The sequence below is a fragment of the Panthera onca genome, chromosome C2 (assembly GCF_046562875.1).
Source record: "Panthera onca isolate mPanOnc1 chromosome C2, mPanOnc1 haplotype 2, whole genome shotgun sequence".
Classification (NCBI taxonomy): Eukaryota; Metazoa; Chordata; class Mammalia; order Carnivora; family Felidae; genus Panthera; species Panthera onca.
Window position 1 is genome coordinate 120,764,692 of NC_138347.1, and position 22,961 is coordinate 120,787,652.

The 22,961-nt window shown below is 35.0% G+C and overlaps 1 protein-coding gene across 4 annotated transcripts in view; it reads right to left on the reverse strand.

The window, feature by feature from the left end:
* Positions 1-4,126: 4,126 nt before the first annotated feature.
* The window catches only part of U2SURP (U2 snRNP associated SURP domain containing), a 53,847-nt gene continuing 35,012 nt past the window's right edge, over positions 4,127-22,961 (reverse strand). For all 4 annotated transcript variants that reach the window (XM_078432273.2, XM_078432272.2, XM_060638861.3 and 1 more), the window contains 8 exons: positions 21,843-21,999; positions 21,028-21,123; positions 20,272-20,338; positions 17,299-17,458; positions 14,485-14,595; positions 11,835-11,953; positions 9,673-9,849; positions 4,127-8,493 (listed from right to left, as the gene is read on the reverse strand). In XM_078432273.2, the coding sequence (XP_078288399.1) occupies positions 8,355-8,493; positions 9,673-9,849; positions 11,835-11,953; positions 14,485-14,595; positions 17,299-17,458; positions 20,272-20,338; positions 21,028-21,123; positions 21,843-21,999 (1,026 nt within the window). In that variant the 3' untranslated portion in view covers positions 4,127-8,354. The remainder of the gene's footprint in view (positions 8,494-9,672; positions 9,850-11,834; positions 11,954-14,484; positions 14,596-17,298; positions 17,459-20,271; positions 20,339-21,027; positions 21,124-21,842; positions 22,000-22,961) is intronic.

Sequence of the window (22,961 nt, forward strand, 5' to 3'; positions counted from 1 at the left end):
ATTATTTCACCACAACGAAGTGGGATTTATACCTGGGATGCAGGGCTGCTTCAATATCTGCAAAACAATCAGCGTGATTCACCACATCAATAAAAGAAAGGACAAGAACCATATGATCCTCTCAGTAGATGCAGAGAAAGCACTTGACAAAATACAGCATCCTTTCTTGATAAAAACCCTCAAGAAAGTGGGGATAGAAGGAGCATACCTCAAGATCATAAAAGCCATATATGAATGACCCAACACCAATATCATCCTCAATGGGGAAAAACTGAGAGCTTTCCCCTAAGGTCAGGAACAAGACAGGGATGTCCACTCTTGTCACATTATTCAACATAGTATTGGAAGTCTTAGCCTCTGCAATCGGACAACACAAAGAAATAAAAGGCATCCAAATCAGCCAGGACGAGGTCAAACTTTCACTCTTCGTAGATGACACGATAGTCTATATGGAAACTCCAAAAGATTCCACAAAAAAACTGCTAGAACTGAGTCATGAATTCAGCAAAGTTGCAGGACATAAAATCAACGCACAGGAATCAGTTGCATTCCTATACACCAACAATGAAGCCACAGAAAGAGAAATCAAGGAATCGATCCCATTTACAATTGCACCAAAAACCGTAAGATATCCAGGAATAAATCTAACCAAAGAGGTAAAAAATCTATACACTGAAAACTTTAGAAAGCTTATAAAAGAAATTGAAGACACAAAAAAGTGGAAAAATATTCCATGCACCTGGATAGGAAGAACAAATATTGTTAAAATGTCAATACTATCCAAAGCAATCTACATATTCAATGCAATCCCTATCAAAGTAACACCAGCATTCTTCACAGAGCTAGAACAAATAATCCTAAAATTTGTATGGAACCAGAAAAGACCCCGAATAGCCAAAGCAATCTTGAAAAAAGAAAACCAAAGCGGAAGGCATCACAATCCCGGACTTCAAACTGTACTACAAAGCTGTAATCTGGGGCACCTGGGTGGCTCAGTCGGTTAAGCATCCGACTTCGGCTCAGGTCGTAATCCAGCCCCGTGTCGGGCTCTGTGCTGACAGCTCAGACCCTGGACCCTGTTTCAGATTCTGTGTCTCCCTCTCTCTGACCCTCCCCCGTTCATGCTCTGTCTCTGTCTCAAAAATAAATAAACGTTAAAAAAAAAAAATTAAAAATTAAAAAAATTTTTTTTAAAAAGCTGTAATCAGCAAGACAATATGGTACTGGCACAAAAACAGATACTCAGATCAATGGAACACAATAGAGAACCCAGAAATGGACCCACAAATATATGGCCAACTAATCTTTGACAAAGCAGGAAAGACTACCCAATGGAATGAAGAGTCTCTTCAGCAAGGGGTTCTGGGAAAACTGGACAGCAACATGCAGAAGAATGAAACTGGACCACTTTCTTACACCATACACAAAAATAAACTCAAAATGGATGAACACCTCAATGTAAGACAGTAAGCCATCAAAATCCTCGAGGAGAAAGCAGGCAAAAAACTCTTTGATCTTGGCCGCAGCAACTTCTTACTCAACACATCTCCAGAGGCAAGGGAAACAAAAGCAAAAATGAACTATTGGGACCTCATCAAAATAAAAAGCTTCTGCACAGTGAAGGAAACAATTAGGAAAACTAAAAGGCAACCGACAGAATGGGAGAAGATATTTGTAAACGACAAATTAGATAAAGGGTTAGTATCCAAAATCTGTAAAGAACTTATCAAACTCAACACCCAAAAAACAAGTAAACCAGTGAAAAAATGGGCAAAAGACATGAATAGACACTTCTCCAAAGGAGACATCCAGATGGCCAACTGACACATGAAAAAATGTGCAGCATCACTCATCAGGGAAATACAAATCAAAACCACAAAGAGATACCACCTCACACCTGTCAGAATAGCTAACATTAACAACTCAGGCAACAACAGGTGTTGGTGAGGATGTGGACAAAGAGGATCTCTTGCATTGCTGGTGGGAATGCAAGCTGGTGCAGTCACTGTGGAAAACAGTATGGAGCTTCCTCAAAAAATTAAAAATAGAACTACCCTATGACCCAGCAATTGCACTACTAGGCATTTATCCAAGAGATACAGGTGTGCTGTTTTGAAGGGGCACATGCACCCCAATGTTTATAGCAGCACTATCAACAGTAGCCAAAGTATGCAAAGAGCCCAAATGTCCATTGATGGATGAATGGATAAAGAGATGTGGTATATATACCTAATGGGAGTAGTACTCGGCAATCAAAAAGAATGAAATCTTACCATTTGCAACTACGTGGATGGAACTAGAGGGTATTATGCTATGCAAAATTAGTCAGATAAAGACAAATATCCTATGACTTCGCTCATATGAGGACTTTAAGACACAGAACAGGTGAGCATAAGGACAGGGAAGCAAAAATAATATAAAAACAGGGAGGCGGACAAAACATAAGAGACTCTTAAACATGGAGAACAAACACAGGGTTACTGGAGGGGTTGTAGGAGGGGGAATTGGCTTAATGGGTAAGGGGCATTAAGAAATCTACTGAAATCATTGTGCACCATGTGCTAGCTAACTAACTTGGATGTAAATTTAAAAAGTTAAATTAAACTAAAAAAAAAAAAAAAGCTGCTGTAACAGAAAAAAATAAAATAAAAATAAAAATATTAAGAATTAAATGCCACCTGTAAGACTGGGACAGAATATATACGGATATTCAGTGTGCAATAAAACAATGTATACCCCCAATGTAAGTTTATAAAACGTATTACAGTGCTATGGAATTATAGTATAACTCTATTTTTAGTTAAAAGATGTTCCCATCATTAGTTTTCAAATACGGTTATTAATTTTAAATACCACTGTATAACTATGTGTCAGTGATTTACATGTGATTTCACGTTTACAATAAACACCCAAGGTCAGTACCCATTTTGTGAGAAAATTAGATTCCGAAATATCACACAGCTAGTAATGGTGAATAGCTGGGAATTCCAGTCCAAATAGGACTCCACAGCCCAGGCTCTTCCTCCCCTTCCACACTAGGCCTTGCCACATCTCATTTAAAAATCAAAAAGCAAGTTCCTTACTGTAAACAGTTTGAAGCTCTGCATTTTCTTAGGGCCAAATAAAAGAAATGAGAATAGAGTTTTTCTTCTTTCCTTTGTGGCAAATGAATATCCAATCCAAAAACTGCGTTTACTACATGCCAAAGTTTTAGTTTCCTTTTCAGCAGGCAGTAAGAAAAAAAAAAAAGCATTTGAGTATGGTAATTACTATTAATACACTACAATTTCAAAATCACATGGCTTGCTTTGAAAGCATACTTTGTACCCCATGCTATGAAATGTTGATGTGAAATTATACATAACCATTAAAGAGAACACAGCACAAAAAGTGGTAAAAATGGTAAAGAAAGTGATACGGAAATAGCTGGCATATATACTTGGTATTACTTGTTTTCTTTTGAAGTTTTTACTCAAAATAGAAAATGCTAATGTGCCATTTGGGGAAAATCCTTTTCAAATTCTGTAAGGAAATAGAGAAACTTTAAAGAAAAAGTAGGTTTTAAAAAAAGAACCAATGCACAAGCTACCACATGGATGAACCTTGAGGACATTATACTAAGTGAATTATGCCAGTCACAGAAAGACAAATACTGTTATGATTCCACTTATTTGAGGTATCTGGAGTAGTTAGTGATACTCCCAGAAATAAAAAGAAAATAGGGGATGGGGAGGACATGAGTTAATTGTTCGATTTTCAATTTTGTAAAATGAAGTTATGGAGACTGCTTGCACAATGTGAATACACTGAACACGACTGGATTATACACCTAAAAATAGTTAAGATGGTAAATTTTGTTATGAGTATTTTACCACAATTAAAACATTTTTAAGTCTTAAAAGAAACCAATGGATTATTTTTAGTGTAATGATGATATTGTGACTACGTTGTTTTAAAAACAAAACATTCAGTCAGAGATACATACTAACAAGGTGATACTTGGGATGTTCATTCTACAATTTTGTATGTTTGAAACCTTCCCCCCCCCCCCCCCCCCCCCGTGAAATAAAATCAACAAAATAACTCTTCAAAGAAGGGGAACAATAAAATTTCCTAATCAAGAGAATCATCTATCATAAAAATATTTTATTATAGTTTAAACATGTAAGATGTAACATTTTAGCTACAACTGATAAATGTGACACATCACTTATTTCACTTGAAAGAAAGCTGCTGAAAACCAGCTATGGTTTACTGAGCTTGCATTAGAAAAACTACATGGAGAAAATTACATGAACAGGCTAATGTTTGCTATGAAAACAATGTTTTTTTATTAAAGTAATTAAAAGTCAAAAAACAACAACAAAGGGAAATTCCACAACCTTTGCAACTATATAATCTTTATGTAGAAAAACTATAAAGTGACAGTCTGGAAAGCAGCTCCACAATAAACTTAATCCTTACATCAAGAGTAACTAAATTATGGAATCAGTTCACCCAAAAGAAAAGGTCTTGCTATAAAATATTTCAGCTGAGCTGATTTCAACTAGATTATTCTCATTCCTGAAAAATTGTCTTTCCTGATATTTCAAATCAGCAGAGATGTAACGTACAAGAGCCTGTTGAAGTAAAAGGATAAAACAAATATTCCAAGCACAATTACATGTGAAAATGAATGAGGGCATTTTATCTATAGATCTACAAAACTATATAAATAATCAGTTATACACATAACCCATTTACACTGAAGCTCCATGAGGTGGTACTGAATAAACACTGAGGCGTTGAATTTTCAACAATGGAACATGGCTCACTCTGAACAGCAGCACATTCCCACCTTTTAGTCTAGCATCACAACACTTCCCCTGGGATTTGTATCTGTGTATTTTCTGAGTCCCGGGAAGTTCACAACAAAAATAAAGAAAAAAAGCAAAATGACAAGAAATGAAATACCCCCTAAAATTTGCCTAAAATCTACATGTGAAATATGAAGAAATCAAGCACTTTGTGAGTTTTTAGTCACGTGTTCTTTTAAACTTGTACTAGTGTCTTCATTAGTATCTGTGCTGAATTTCCTGTAATTAGTTTTTCCATTAAAGTGAAAGAGGAAAACAACAAAGAAAAAAAGCTCTTATTTTGTAAATGTACAGTCTTAGAATAGCGTTACTATTTATTTTTAAAACAACCTTCTCTGTTGAAGAAATCACACTGATGTGGTCATCAGAATAGCCGAGGTCACTCTGGCAATACAGCGATTTATTTGCTCTCATTTTTTTAAGAATCATAATGATAGACTATTATGGCCATAAAACTTTTCATAATCTATATGATCATGAAGGCAAATGTGTAGAGAACATGTCTAATATACTTAAATCGATTGGAACTTCTTAAAAATATTTTCAAGAATATTAAATTTTGGGGATAAAATACAGAAGTCATAAGCAAGTATTTCTTCTAAGATTCTTTAATTGGGATAAAAATCTCAGGGTTAGCTCACGAATGGTCTGTAACAAAGAAAAATTAGGTCAGCGTAATCTCTGCAAACTTCAGCAGAAAAGCCAAAAACATTCTAAGCATCATAAAAGAGCTTTTTGTTGTTTTAGTCTTTAATCTCTAACTTCTCAACATTTACAGTTTAGAAATGCCCATATGCTTGCTAATGGTAATAAGGAAATACAATGTCAAAGAAAAGATTCACAAACATGATACTTTTCAATCATAGGTCTCTCTTTGGTAAGAAACAGACCACCATTTATTTGTGTGTTTTCTCTCAGGGTAGGAGAAGGAGATTAAATGGTATTAAACTGGTAAGAAATCCCCGTGTATAAATGTTATTAGGATCGAAGGTAAAGAGATTAAGCCTTTATAAGAAGAGTAGGATCTTCTTTATAAAAAGAGTAGGTAACTCTTACTTGTAGCTATGACAGAGCATCATAACCATCTATTACAGAGTGGGAACAGTGTATTTCCTGTAACTTGTATAGAAAGCCACCCTACAAACATTTTAGTTAACCTGTGGAAATTTTGCTGTCTAATGAAGAGTGTTCTTTAGATAGGAAACAGATGAATAATATGCTATTTAAAAAATGGTAAACTATCTCCCCCACTAAGAATTTACCAATTTATGATCCTATTAAACTTTCATAGAATCCATGAAGAATTAAACAGGCTTACTCTAGATATTTTCTCATTAAGTAAAATTGGAAATAACCTATGTAACAATACCATTTGCAATTCCAGGAAAAAAAAATCCAATCCAATCCAATACACACATTTAGCTAACTTACAGAATACATATTCTATCAAGCCTAAGCAATCCCCTCCCCCAACACACCCAAAAGAATATCTGCTGTATCTGGATCCAAATTAAAGGGACTGCAAACTTCCATTGCAGTAGGAAAACTACTACAAATAAGCACCCAAAACTGACGTAACAATTTCTACTCACTCCTCCTTCCCCAGGGTATTTTTTTTTTAAATAGAAAAAAATAAGCACTCCTTGTAACTTGGCTGGGAAAATCATAACCTGACCAATTACTTATAAAACTATACTAGATACCAACTAATAATGGAATGCCCAAATCACTAGCAACTCAACATTATTGTTATATTTGCAGAAAAAAGCAATATATAAATTTCCCTTCTCCCAGGCAATGAACAGAGGAGAAAAAATGTGTTGCTTTTAAAATGGCTATATTTGTAGGTTTTTAAAAACCAGCACCAAATGTTCATGTTTAATTATTCTGAGCAACATTTAGGAATTAACACTCCCTAACATTATGGACAAACAAAAGAGTGAAGTGAACAGTAAGGGAGTAACTTTCAAGCAATATTGCATGTTGACAAGAACCATTAAGTAAAACAATGTGATTGGCTCTTTTCTAAAGCTGTATTTTAAGGTTGCCCAGTTTGGAAACAGCATACCTCACTGCTCAGCTAATATACCTACTCCTCAAACCATTGGTATAGCTTATTTTATAACTAGGCAACAGTAAGTAAAACAACTGGAAAATACAGTTTTAAAATCTAACTCAAAACAATCCATTATTAGAACAGTTTTCTACTCTATGAAGGGGGGAAAATATCAAACCACTGCATAAAGTGTCTAAATAAAAAACTGAAAAATTCACAAATTGTAGTAGTGTCAGTTCAAGTCTACATAACCCTTTATTACATATTTATAGCAATATTATGATCAACATTACACAAGTTTCCTTATTTCTTCCTCATACTGCAGCAATTATTCCCATTGTATATAGATTTTAACTCTGCAAATTGCTTAAATCAACTTTGCACAATGAATTTACAAACTATTGGATGTTAAGTTTCCTGAAAACTATTTTACTTTTAAGTTTTACCTAAAGCTAAAACCTAAAATTCAATTCTTAAAAAAACAAAAAAAAAACTAAGGTGCTTTAAACAGAACTTTGTAGAAATACATGAATAATCTACAGAGGGCTATATAAAAGGGCATTTATCATACAAAAAACTTCTATGGCCAACTCTTGTTAGAAAATTTCTTTTATAAATAAACTTCTTTCATGATAGAAGATGAGTCAAAAGACGGAGATTTAATTTTCCCCTAAAAATAAGTAGTTGCTCAGGACATAGGCTGAGTATACTGAAATCGTATTGCTTCTTTGAAAACAGAAAAAATATTGTAGCCAGGCATTCCATTAACAAAAAAGACCATACCACCTTTACCTAGTCTTTTGATCTCTGGGTACTAGTATTATCCAAGATAACCTCATCAAAGTTGGTTGGCACCCTACCAAATAGGAGTCTCAGGTCCCTTAATTTTCATAGTCATCTTAGTAAATATAAAACTTTAGCTACTTGAACAATGGAGCTTATAAAGTGCATTAAGTATAAGAAACACAACAGAAGTGCTAAACTCAGTAGGACTTTAAGGGACTTGATGTCACCAATGGGGCAAAAAAACAACATTATAGTTTTCTGTTCAGATTTTATTTGAAATCTAATTCAAATTGTCAAAGCTACAAAAGGGGGGAAGACATCTGTATTATTTTTGCTAAGTCACAACATCCTAAAACAAAATACTACTACTGCCAGCAGATCCATTATACACATTTCTGATGAAATTCATTAGCACAATAAAAATTTCATCTTGAGAAACAGCCACAATGAAAGTAATTTATACAATATAAAACAATGACAGGTCTACAGATGTAGTTACTCATGAGTTTACACATGCATTCACAAACAAATAAACAAAAAATCCAGGAATGCTCTTTCATTTGATTTTTTGTTTTTTTTTTTTTTAAAAAAACAGACCATTCAGGCACAAAACAAAATTGCATTTCCAATAAGTGACAGCATCTTAAAGATTTATGTCAGTGTTTGTTTTTCTTTGACTTTTTATGAGACCTGTGTGGAGATCGGGACTGAGATCTGGATTTCTTCCCTGACTTTTTAGGGGATCTAGACCGTGATCGCCTAGACCGTTTAGGTGTCCTGGAACCAGATGGTGATCTGTGGAAACAAATGAAAACAATTTATCAAAGTACTCATGTGATCAAAATGGACCATCCTTCAATTACCTAAAATGATCTTTAACAGAGCACAAAGTCAGAAATAAAACAGGTTGTAAACTTCCCAAATTTACACTTTGCCTACTTTACAGAAACACACATACACACAAGTTTGCACCTCCGGTGTGCAGCACCCATGATTATCAGTGGTGCGCTTGCTTACGAAGACAAAATCTTGAGCCCCACCACTGTTCTATTTAATCAAAATCCCAAGAGGTAAGGACTGGGAATTTGCATTTTTAACAAGCTCCCCAGGTTACTAATATACCCCCAAAGTCTGAACCTCTAAATCTACAAGATAAAGTTCAAAATGGCATCTAAAATCATTCACATGATTTTTAAAGCATAGCAGCTCTGCAGCCTATCTTCTTGAAGGAAAAGCACCAACTACTGCGTATCGTTAAGGAAATCATTTAAGACACCATAATTCTGTACGCACGCAGTTCATGAAGATTACCAAAACTAATAAATATACTTTATATATATATATATATATATATCCAAGTACCACTTAGAAAAGGAGAAACATACCTCTTTTATAAAGAATTTACTAAAAATGGTTACAATAATAAAGTTTTAGGACATAAAGCAGTTTTAGTTCACAGGAAAATTCCACTATGTAACACCAGATGAATAAAACATTTCTTAACCATTTTTCTAGAACTACAAGGAAAAGAAGTATGTAACACACTAAAACTACACACTGAAGAATGGTATTTAATTCCACAAGTCTCTACCCAAGAACCTGCTAATAAGATGCAGGGGCAGGAGGAAGGGGGTAATGTATTTTTCTTTCAGCCTTGACAAAACCAAAGAATATTCTATAGAAACTGAAGAACAAAATGAAAAGTAAAGCAGCTATCCCTAGTCCACAGAGAACACTGGATGTAATGTTTAAAATTCTTGGCTGGTCTTTACTTGTTGGAAGCCTTCTTATGCTTTAAGTCATTCTGAGACTGGGGTGGGGAGGTGGGAAGGAATAATCTAAAATGAAAGTATACTTCTCTGGTTCTCTAACACCCTTTAAAAAAATGGCTGCCAGCCAAATTATTTTCAAAAGCTGGTAAAATGACAAGGAAACTGGCATTTGAAATATTACCAAAAAAATAACTGCATTTACCTTTTGGCCTTTTTGCTAACATCTCTAGGAGAATCTTTGTGAGATGACCTGGACCGTGAGCTCTCTTTATGAGATCTTTCTGAACGCTCTGATCGCTCCGATTTGGGTGAAGGGGATTTCACTCGTCTACCACTGCTACTTCGAGATGGGCTAGGGGATGTGCTGTGTCGCCTCTTCCTATGGAACAAAGCCCCCAAAACATTACATAAGTGAGCAAAGGATCAAGTATTCATTTTCCTTCTACTGAATTAGCGATTTATTCCTATCAGTTTATACTAACTTTATTTTCACTTAACCTTATTATTTTCCAACAACATTCAAAGCCCTTTATAAAGAATATCTTAAAGATAGATTCATCAACATGGATGGAACTAGGGTGTATTATGCTAAGCAAAATCAGTCAGAGAAAGATAAATGTCATGTGATTTCACTCATGTGGAATTTAAGAAACAAAACAGATGAACATTGGGGAAAGGAAGGAAAAACAAGATAAAAACAGAGAGGGAGGCAAATCATAAGAGACTCTTAAATACAGAGAACTGAGGGTTGCTAGAGGGGAGGTGGGGGCAGATGGGCTAAAATGGGTGATGAGCATTAAGGAGGGCACTTGTTGGGATGAACCCTGGGTGTTAGATATAAGGGATGAATCACTAAATTCTGCTCCTGAAACCATTATTGCACTATACGTTAATCAGCGTAGATTTAAATAAAATTATAAATTAATTAATTAAATATAGGTTGATCAAAACAAATACTGAACTCAACTAAGTTCAATTTTCTTTTTCTATGAGACACTGGAACAATGAATAAAATTTCATTAAGGTCTCTGATGAGGTGTTTTTTAAACACTTTACTTATTTATTCATTCATTCATTTTTAAAGTTTATTTATTTTGAGCAGGGCTTGAACCCACAAACCATGAGATCATTACCTGAGCCAAAACTAAGAATCAGACACTTAACCGAATGAGCCACCAGGTGCCCCAAATAATCGTGTTTTGTTTTGTTTTTAATGTTAGTTCTCCAATCTTGAAACTTATTATGGTTATGTAAGAAAATGGGGCATCATGTTGGCAAGTTACTTTTTTTTTTAAAATGTTAATTTATTTTTGAGAGAGAGAGACAGAGAGACAGAGAGAGACAGAGACAGAGACAGAGCATGAGCTGGGGAAGGGGCAGAGAGAGGGAGACACAGAATCCAAAGCAGGCTCCAGGCTCTGAGCTGTCAGCACAGAGACGGATGTGGGGCTCGAACTCACAAGCCGCAAGATCATGACCTGAGCCGAAGTCGGATGTTCAACCGACTGAGCCATCCAGGAACCCCGGCAAGTTACTCTTAAATGGTTGGGAGGAGGGGAAAGGAAGGGGAAAAAAAATAAAGCAAAAGTAGAAATATTTCAACATTTGGAGAGTGTGCGTGAAGGATATCTGGGAATTCTTTATACTATCCTTGCAACTTTTCTATGAATCAAAAAATGTATCAAAAAAATAAATACAAGACAAACAAATGGTAAATTTAGCATTTAACCAATTAGTATACCTATGTTATTTCTAACTATCTGTAGAGTAACTAAGCCAGAATTTTTTTAATTTGCATTCACTTGGTTTTTATTAGGAAAATCTCAGTTCTGTTACTAAAGCAATTTTCTCTATTAAATGAGACATTTAGGAACTGAAAGTAAAATAAAAACTAAAAAAGAAGTGATTTTGATTAGAATGAAGACTTAAAATGAGGAGCAAGTCCCTATGGTCCATGTATACAAACTCCTTTTAGATAGGATTGGGAGATGCAAGTTTTCAAAGGCAGCAGCCTCAACTCAGAAGAAATGCTTATACCAGAGACAACAAGCAAGATATAGCAAGCTGTTTAGTTATTTAAGCCTTAGGTCTGATACCTAATACGGTAACTGAATTCTTGCACTTAACTAAGGCTAAGGTACCATACGACCCACGTAGAGGGATGATGTCCCAGTTAGCTAAGCCAAGTGCCAGCTAACTGCCCCATTTCTCAGCTAATTCCGCCTCCTGCAGGCAGGAGCCAAACACATTTATCATGAAAAAATACTTTTCTAGTTTGTTGGCATCAGTGATGAAAACATTACAAAATGAAACATCATTTCAAAACTTGAAACCAGCATAGGAACTGAGTGAGAAATGTTATACCTTTCTTTCCTTGTTGGAGTACATTCATCTTTCTCCTTCTTGTCTTTGGATCGAGATTCCAATTTTTCTTTATCCTTTTTATCTCTTTCTCGTTCTCTTTCTAATTCTTTCTCTTTCTCCTGTTTTATTTTTAAAGAAAGAATAGTCATTAAAAAATACCAATCTGGGTTAATCTCATTTATGCAACAATATTTTAACCACTTTTTAAAATCACTACTGAAGGTACAATGCCATTTTTTAAAAAATACCTACTCTTCCAGGAAAAGTAGTCATTTCTTCTTACACTGAGTGAAAATACTAATACCAGTGACAGCAGCTAAACGGTTGAATCCCTACCACAGACCAATTACTAAACAACTTGCCATATACCATTTCATGTAACACTTCAAAACAGAAAATAGAAATTTGCTATTACCCTCATTCTAGAGATGAAAAATGACACTCAGAAAGGTTAAGTACCATGCTCATAGTCATAATGGATGGAGAAGTCAGGATCTGAGTCTAAGCTCTACAGCCAGTGCTCTTAACTACTCCCTCTGTCCCTCCACTTAAAAAAAAAAAAAAAAAAAAAAAAAAAAAAAAAAAAACAAGGAAAAAGAGACTGGCCTTTCTATCTTAGACTACAATAGTCAGCAGCATTCCTACAGCAAGTTGATTTAATCAAAGGAGAGCTCTTTCCAAGCAAAAGGCTTAAAAGGAAATACAGCTATTCACAATAATCATCCATCAAAAAATCTTAATTAGTAACAAGTACCATTTGTATTGGAAATTTTAAATCCTAACTTCTACAAGTACAAAATGACTATATGACTTTATATAAACCAGAAAGATGACCTATCTGCTTATCCCCACTGCTACTACTGCCACTTCTTACTTGAAATTATGACTTCTGTTGATAAAATAATTAAGGGAGTGGCTACAAACAATGAACCCACAAAGCCAACTTAGGTCTTCATTACCAGGAATTGAATCTCTCTACGATTTGTATGCATCAAGAAAGCTACCTGGTAACTGATAAAATGCCTATACCAGATGTTGCAAACATTTTCTGTAAAGAGTCATAGAGTGAGTATTTTCTGCTCTATGGGCCACACAGGATCTCTGTCCCAAGTATTCAACTCTGTCATGATAGTCCAAAAGCTTGAAGGGGCATGGATGTGTTCCAACAAGCTGATTTATGATGAGGTGATGAGTCTGCTGACCCTCAGTATATACCTTCAAGAAACACATCCTTCTCTCCAATTACAATCATAGAATGCAGAGAGTAAAATGTAATACAGGTATTACTACCATCAGGACCAGTGAGTATCTCAAAGTATAGTCTTAAATGCAGATCAAATCCCTGCCACCAACTCCAAAGGGACTCTTGGGGTACAGATACATCTTTTTAAAAATCTCATTTTTCTTTTTTCAAAATACAACTAGAGTACAGATTTAAAAAGTGATGCTGAGGGGGAGCCTGGGTGGCTCAGTTGGTAAAGCATCCACCTTCAGCTCAGATCATGAACTCACAGTTCATGGGTTCGAGCCCCACGTCGGGCTCTGTGTTGACAGCTGAGACCTGGAGCCTGCTTTGGATTCTGTGTGTGTGTCTCTCTCTCTCTGTTCCTCCCCTACCTGCACTCTGTCTCTCTCTCTCTCTGTCTCTCTCTCTCTCAAAAATAAATAAAGATTTTAAAAAATTAGAAAATGAATAAATAGATAGATAGCGATGCCAAGGACACTGTCTTCATCTGGTAATCTGTAGGATATATTTTCCTGATTGAAATACTTAAAATATTTTGAACAATTTAATCCAATAAAAAAGTAATTAAAATCCAATTTAAAAAGTAGCGATTCTCTCACAGTCCTGCAAAATTGGGACTATCAACCTAGTTTCACAGAGAAAAGCAGGCCTCCGGGACTTGCCTGGGAGCACACGGCAAAAGGCGGCCCCAGGAGTGCACAGGTCTGTGTGGCACCGAAGCTACTTTACCATAGTGCTGCTCCTCTCACTGGTTCTACACCATTAATAGCTTTAGTGAGTCTAAGTTCTAGTGTTCTAGTCTAGCCTTTTCTTTTCTTTCTCTCTATATAGTCTTTTCTACAATGACAATCAAGGTAAAACTTAATAGCAGTCCCAATAAAATTCCTGGGTTCTTTCAACAATTAACAAATGGGCTTTCTTGTTCTAAATTCTCTGTATATCGCCACAAATTTTTTATGTACTCGAGTTCACCAATGAAGTATGTTACCCCTTGGTGTCCTTCTTTGTAAACAATGGAAAAGGAGTCCTAAATGAACGTCCCAAATTCTAAGTCCATCTTTATCTCTGTGCCACTTCTCAGGGGGTTGTTGGTGTTTTACTGTCACAAATGTTGGCACTTCATATAAAGTCTTCCAGCTTTGAAAGCATGGAATTTCTAGTCCACAGGTAGAAAGTATATCCAGAATAAAATGGTGCGCTATTGCTTTCAGACCCTTTCCCAAGTTGAAATGATTGTAAAACATCAAATTTCTAATGTTCCTGTCTACCAGTATTCAGCATTTGCACATCAAAGGATATAATTTGAGATATACTTTTCCTTTAGTGTACTAATATACCAAAATTCTAGGTAGTCAAACAAATTACTTTGGAAAATACGCATTATTGAGTACACTTATTCCTTACTCGTTGAAGAAGTTTATCTCTGTAGTGTTCTACTTGCTCCTGAAAGCTCTGGCCTGGTTTTTTAGGTCTTTTTCCAGATTCCAATTCATCCTGAAACTTCATAACTTTGAGCTGTGAAATAAGACATTTTAAAAATAAATCTTTTCATCATTATAGCTTTCAAGCAGTGCTTTGGTCCTTTAAAAAATTCCTTTTTCCTTTGAAATAAATGTGTAAAAAGGAAAAATATAAACACAGCAAAGCAATATCTGATTGGGACTCAGTCAAAATATAACATCAACATAAAGCTCCCCCTTATCTGAAGACCATTTGGCAGACAAGCCCAACCATGCAGGATTCAAGCAATCAAGCATGGGCCCACAGGCTCTCTGCACAGCCACATGAGAGGACTCAAAAACCATGAACTATATATAGTTCAGACCCTTAAGAACCTACTTATTATCTCAACACAACGATAATGAATTTGCTATCTGGCTCCCCAAATGTGAGAGGCAAGGGTGCTATACAGGCAAGCATACTTCCAACAAGATATGACAGCCAGCAGGACACAAGATATTTTTTTTAAAGCATTCTTTACAGTTCATGTAGGACCAAACACAGAACTACAGAATTTGAATGTTTCACTCTATTTATAGTACAATGTAATCACTGAATATCAAGACATCAAGGAAAGGTTAAATCATATTCAGAATATACTTAAGATAGTAAGAATATGTACTAATAAAAAAACTCAGAAACACTTCCATTTCTTTTAATTTATACACAAGCAGAAAACCATTTGTATAAAACATCCAATACAGCATTGTGTGTACGTATAATATATATTCCACACTTTAATTATGTTAATACAGTTATACAGTAATACATATATATTTGTATGTACACATATATAAAAATGTTTTATTACATAAAGATATCTATATATAACCTTATTAAACGAAGGGAGAACAAGTAAGATGAAACACATGAGGACTCAGGCTGTTGGAGGGGGAAATGGAAAGCACATGGATCCACCCGTTGCAGCGTCAAACCTGCCCACCCTATGTCATCCGAAGAGGGGAAGAAAACACTCTGGCCTGACAGGATTATTGTATATGCAAACATCTTAACCTATTTTACTGAGCACTGATAGGTCCTTTAAATGAACTAAATACTACTATAAATATTATGAGGCTTTCCCATAGAATGGGAACAAACTACAAAAACTTTCTTCCACTCAAAGTATTATTTTCACTATTTTTGACTTCATGAACATTTCTCATAAATTCCCCAATTTTTGCCCTTTTTCTATCAGGGTAAATAGAACATCTTAAAACTATCCAGTAGTCTGTTTTGGCATTTAAACGGTATAACTTCATTATCAAGAAAATATATTTTTATTTAACTCCAGAAAGGCAGAGTTCAGTAAGCTTGGGAGGAGTTCTGAGAGTTAAGAAGGGGCATGTGCAACTTGGAAAAAAAAAATCCACAGGTGGAGTGAGGTCACTGATATAGTCCCCTAAAAAATTTGTCAACAAGGGCGCCCTAGCTGACTCAATTGGTTAAACATCCAGCTCTTCATTTCGGCTCACAGTTCATGAGTTCAAGCCCCACACTGGGCTCCACAATGACAGTGCAGTGCCTGCTTGGGATTCTCTCCCTTCCTCTGTCTCTCCCCTGCTTGAACTCCCCACCATCCCCTGAGTAAAAGAAATAATTTTTTTTAATTGGTAAGGATTGTATATAAAAAAATATATCCAACACGTTAACTCTGAAAATCCCTCCTCTTCACTTATTACAGACAGTATACTGATTCTGTGTAAGGTTAAAATGAAATACTTTCCCTGTTAACAGTTACTTTGGCTTAATGATATCTGAGAAAGAGTTGGGCAAAAACTTGTACCAGCCCAACAGTGATGAGAGAACTGGAAATAAGGTAATTACTATGGTGGGAATTATAAATTAGTAAGAGGAACAGTGCTGATACATAGCAGACATCCAAAATACTGTTAAATCAATGGACAAAGTATTAAAATACACTCTCAGATATACTTCTGAGACTCTGGACTGACTGCTACACTAACATTTACTACTGGGAATGTTTCATCACTTTGCAACAAGGAATAAGGAAGGTTCCCATTACAACAATACCCTTCCCTCTGATAGGTCTCCTTTTGGTAATTAAAAAAAAAAAAAAAAAAAAGGTATTAAAAAGGACAGGGGACCGAGGGAGGGAAAAGTCAGGTTGAGACAGTTTGGACTCATTCCCATAAGTTTTTCCCCCTTCTTACTGCTAAGTCTCACTTAATGTCTGCTCTCCCCACTGAAATAAAATGCAGATATAACCTAAAGATGCCAGAAAATAGCTCGCTTTTCCTCGTTACATACTATGTACACTCAAATGTAATAATTTTATAATGCCAGTGTAATCTATTCTTAAAATCAGTATCTTCAAAAGATCTCCCATGTGCCAGGCACTGGATTTATGATGATGAACAGACAACAGACATGGTTCTTTCCCCTCATGTAAATCAGCACCTAGTAGGGACTCGAAACATTAAACAAGCAAGCTAAAACAAAATAAAACACACACCACAGTACATGTAAAATAACGAGAGAGGTAAATAGGGAGAAGTAAGCAAATGCACAAGTGTAAGAAAAGGATAGCAGGAGAGAAGAAATGCTTGAACTAAGAGGTCTGTAGGAAGTCAGCTGGTATGAAGGTTTCTAGGCACCGAGAAAATGCACAAAGGAATGATGCCAAGAGGGAGCCTAGGTCAGCGGAAAAGTGAAAGAAGGCCAGTGAAATAGTTTCAACTTCACTGAAATACTGACCTCAATTTCACGAAGTTTAGCTCGTTTTTCCTCACTCATTTCAGAGTACTTAGAAAACTTAGACTCCGTCATTTCTTCTTTGATTGGATTAGAGTACAAATGATGTTCTTCTGATTTGGAACTCTGAGTATCTTCTTCATCCTCACTTTCTTCTTCTTGACTTTGGAAATAAGCAGAATATATCGTATGTCAAGACAGAAAAAAATGTTACATTTTACAGTTTGGCTTTTTTTATTTTTCACTGTCTTAGTCTGTAAATAGTGTTAACAAAACAGGACAATTCATCACTAAAACGTTTTTATAAAATATTTTATCAAATAGAGAATTCTATAAAACTCTTCTGTTTCTTCCACATAAAAAGTTTGAGCTTCAACATAATCATTTAAAAACAACTTCTATGTTACCTACAACATTCTACAATTTTCCTTGCAGTGTTAAGTCAAATGAATAATCAATGATTCCCCATACTTTCCAGTTCAGAGTGATTTCAGAACACTTCATGTTAAAAAGGCCAAATGTTTACCCTTTTTTCAGCAGAGCCTATACACTAGAAAATACATGAGTCTGTGTCATACATAGTTAAGAAACAAGGTAGTAGGTAAAGACCTTATCTGATTAGTACATAATCCCAGGAATAAATGTGTAAATTTTAAATATTATCATATATTAGTACTCAATATCATAGTTGATTCTGAAAATTATACTGTTAGAATCTATGTCAGATAAGAAGAAAATGAAAAACTAAGGGACTACCATGGTAAGGATACAAAGAGGAAAAATTCTCCTATCCTTCCAGAGCAATACAGTACAAAGAGGCAGGCAACTATTGTAAAGTTGGTCTTGTTTATATGTTTTCTATATATAGAGAAAGGATCTAGATGACTAGATACCAAACATTAACCATATTATTTACTTTTAAAATAAGTTATACTTGATAATTTGAGACACATATTTATTTTATGATTTCTATTTTAATTTTGCAGTCCCTGAGCAGTCCATTCTAACTGGTTTTGATTTTAGCTCTTAGTTACCAGTTCTAGGTAACCAAGACTTATTCTTTTAAAGAAATGGAAATTCAAGTCTATAAAACCATACAGAATTCATCATAAATGAAATTAAATTACTATTTGGAAGTTTTCTACAAAGAGTAGTGCTATGTATTTTTTTAATCACTTTTCTGCCATAAAAAGTAATTACTAGTTTCAAAAAAGCATTTTGGATTCAGCCACTAGAGAGCAGTAGTGAGGCATAAAAAAATTTCAAGGACCAGAAAGTTGTATGTGAAAATTATCTTTGCCTTGCTTTATACTTCCATAAAGCTATTTTTATGTTACCGTGATTTATTTAGAGCTCTTAAGGCAAATAAAAATTACATTTCCAGTGATCCATGCCTCACTGTATTCTACTGACTCTATTCTCACTGATTATTTTACTTTCAACACTGAAATGCAGTCATAATCCAAACATTAACACTAATATCAAATTTACACAAAACAAGTTAATACCTATAGAAACAAAACAAACTGAAGAAACATTTGAGTTCTGCAATGGCCTTTTATACCCTTCCTTTCCCCTAAATTAATTATCTCATGAATTAACACATGTATTTTAAGCCAGTGATGCTACAATAGTCAGAGATGTTAATAATGTGGTACTGTAGACATTAAAAAGGTTAAAGCACTATTTTAAAGCAAACTGGACTATCCCAATTCCTGTATTCTTCAACAGCCTTGGAGAGGTATTTCCATCAGCAAACCACATCTATATTTTGTTAATATTCCATCATCATCATTGCTGACTTGTTCTGATCACACCAATGTTTCTGGAAAGACATCACTGATGCGAAGTTTTCCTCAGTATATCAAACTGTGTTCCCACAATCACATTTCTTTAACAACAATCTAAATGCTACTAATATCCATTTACTGAATCCATACAATGCCCAAACTGTGCTGGGACACAAAAGGGACTTTTTCCCTTTGTTCACTCTTCCATTTGAGAAGGATAAAAGAACAAAGATTTTTTTTCTTTCTTTTTTGTTTTTTTTAAGCAGAAACCTCTGCTTTGTGTTCTTGAGGTCATCTGTTCTCCTATTTAAAAAGAATTAATTTCCTTTGCAATGATTTAAAAAGCTGTCAGGTTCTACCTAAAATCTACCAATACAAACTTGCTGGAGAATATGGGAGCAAGATTCCTATAATCGCATTCAGTATGCAAAAACAATCTTGAGGTGATTACCAAAAAGCAAAATTTGAAATTATAATTTCTCTACATGTTAAAGGAAAGCTTTTTTTAATTCATTCTTAGTTCTTCTGAGATGTTTACATTTTTTTTTTTTATGTTTATTTATTTTAAGAGAGAGAACGAGAAAGCTCATGCAACCAGGGGAGGGGCAGAGAGAGAAAAGAAGAGAATCCCAAGCAGGCTCCACACCCAGTGCAGAGCCAACACAGGACTCGGGGCTTGATCTCAGGACAGTGAGATCACGACCTGAGCCAAAACCAAGAGTGGAACTTTTAACCAAATAAGCCACCCAGGGATCCCTGTTTACACTTAAATAACATAACAGAATAGCCATAATGCACTGCTTTTCTTAGCAATGTACAATCCAAATAAAAAGCAGCATAACTTCCCATTCACATTTTAAAAATCACTTTCTGTAAAGCCAAAACAGTATTTCATGACAAAGATTTGAAATAAATGCAGCTGACCATTTAGTAACTACCAAGTGAGAATATATAAACCTAGCATTGAAAAATCAACTCAGAAGCAAAGTGAAACGAGGTACATCAGACCAGAAACCAAAAGCTCTTTATTCACTGGAAAAACAATGAAGAACTAAAAATGATCCTCCCAACAAGGTTTTAAAGAGTGAAATTTTCCTCTTCACTATTATTTCAAGCATACCTCTTAATGAAAAAGGGAGCTTATATGTAATAAGAAACTGAGTAAGTTCAAAACTTAGATTCTTACTTCTGATTTTCTTCTTCTTCTGATTCTTCATGCTGGTCAAATAACTCCCATTTAGAAGTTGTTACAGCTAAAGGGAAGGAAAAGGATGTAATTCCATTAAGGTAAATTAGCATTTGCAGTAGTATAGTAGAAGCCCAGCTCTAGAATTCAAAGTTTATATTACAGAAATTATCTGCCAATTATCTCTTCTTTGAAAACCATTTCTATGTGCTATATTTCTTTCCTCACACCTATGCTATAATTTTATTCAAATTCATGAGGTGACAAATAATGTTATCATTTTTATTTGTGTGCTGAATGGTTAAGATTTATTCATTAGAACCTACAAATATTAACAATTACATATTATAAGCACTTAAGGACACGAATCCAAGTAAGTATGAAAGGCAGGTCTAAACTGCATCTAAAAAGTCAAGCATTATGGGAGGATCAAAGCCTGGTTTCTCTGAAACTGACCTCTAAGTAGATTTCCAAATAGGTGTAACTTCCATCTACATTTTCTACTGAAATGCCTTACCCTGAAAGGTATTAGTGATTTCTTTGATTACTCGCAAAGCATCCAAACTGAAAGATGTACGAAAATTGTAACAACAACCATAATGAAAACTTAGCCACTAGACATAAAATATAGTAACTCCGGGTCTTAAAGTTGAAATGTTGTAAAACATAAAAAGAAAACATACACACACACACACCAATAATTGATTTTAAGTACTCAATTTTCTAAAGCTTAATATTTATTGTACTTTTACTCACCCTGTGCTTCTAATTCAGATTCATCTACAGCTTCCCATTTTGATGGGGCAACTTTAAATATGGGCTCATTCTTCTTGGAGTCTTCAGTTGCATCCACTATGAGGAAGGATAAGCCATTAACCCCTACTACTAGATGACTTAAAGAGTTCACGGGTATTCATTCTATTATTAAAAAGTAAAATAAGGCCACATATGGACTAATAATGCTAGTGTCAAGAACAAGGATTATGACTAATCTAATTCTCTACACCTGAGGTCCGATGTTTAAACACAAATACATCAATACAAAATATACAAGTTATTATGATTTCAAGCAAATGGAGAAGTTGGGGCAGTAAAAAAATCTTTAAGGTCTTTACCTAATCACTATTTAAACTATACAATTCTTATACTGTTTAATATTTTCATGCAATTCAAATATACTACAGATTCTGTATACATCCTATGGCCAAAAGTGACTTTAGGCATCTAAGAAACATGAACCCATAAATTATGAATAAAAACAGAACTGACAAAACAAGGCATCTAGGATTATGAATATAACTGAGAACAAGATTGTGCCTATAGTTTTCATGACAATTAAGACAAAAAGAGAAACTTACTTATACGAGACTATCCCAATAAAGATATGTGACTAGAAAGAAAACCTTTTTCTTGGCAGAGTCAAATGTATTATTGGTATTTGAATTTTGAAAAGTCAGAAATAAAAGACAAATTAAAGACTGATACCTTAAACTTTTTCCATATCCACATGTGTGGAAATTAAAGTTTTGGAATCAAACTTATTAGCTCATCAGTTTGAAATTTGAACTTACAAGGCACTCCATCAAGATCATCATCAAGACTCTTTATAGGGACTCCGTCAAGATCATCAATGGGAGTAGCATCAATAGGAATTCCATCCACATCTTCTAGAGGTGCACCATCAAGCTCTTCCTCAATGGGGGCACCATCGAGGTCATCTGGTACATCCTACAGAAACATACGTACTTGCTCTAACATTTTCCTTTACTAAAGTCATATTGCTATAACTAGGATATACTTCATCCTCCTGTCTGACAAAGAAGCAGTCATTCTTTCATTATTTAAGAAATATCTACCAAGTATTTCTTGATGCCAGGTACCATGTAAGGCACTGAGGATACAATAATAAACAAAAACAAGTTTGTTCCTTTGGTCCCTCAAGTAATAGGTCTTACTAGAATTTTCTGGGAGACCAGGGGGTAGGAGGAAGCAGGCAATCATAAAATCACAATATTCAAAGAACTGTGACTATAATGACTGCTACAACAAAGAGGCATATCATACTATTCAAATGTATAAGTAGGCTTCACCTAAAGCGGTCTGAGAAGACTCAATGATACTGAGTCTTAAATTGACATCTGAAGGATCTCAGGTAAACAGGAGATGTTTCAGAGAGAGGCAAGAATATTTACAAAGGTTTATGGTAGAAGGAAACGTATACTTAAGAAACTGAAACAAGGACCATGTGCTTGGAACAGGGGGGCTAATTAGAATCTCATAGGAATGAAAGTGAAAAGATAACTGGATGAGGATGGTAGAACTGAGACAAAGGATTCATGAAACAGTGATGAGGTGAAAAGCAACAGAATCGTGATGAACAGAATCTGCTACCATTGTGGTGCATCTCTTCATGTGCATATTTACTTATATAGCTACTTTAGTTTAATAAAATTAAATCATGCAATATATATTGCTTTATTAGTTCCTTTTTTCAACTAATGCATCATGTATCTTTTCATGTCATCAAATTAAAAAAAAAACCAAAACAACAGTGATCAGGGGGCACCTAGGTGGCTCAGTTAAGCGCCTAACTATTGATTTTGGCTCAGGTCATGATCTTATGGTTCATGATATCAAACCCCACATTGAGCTCTGCGTTGACAGCACGGAGCCCACTTGGGATTCTCTCT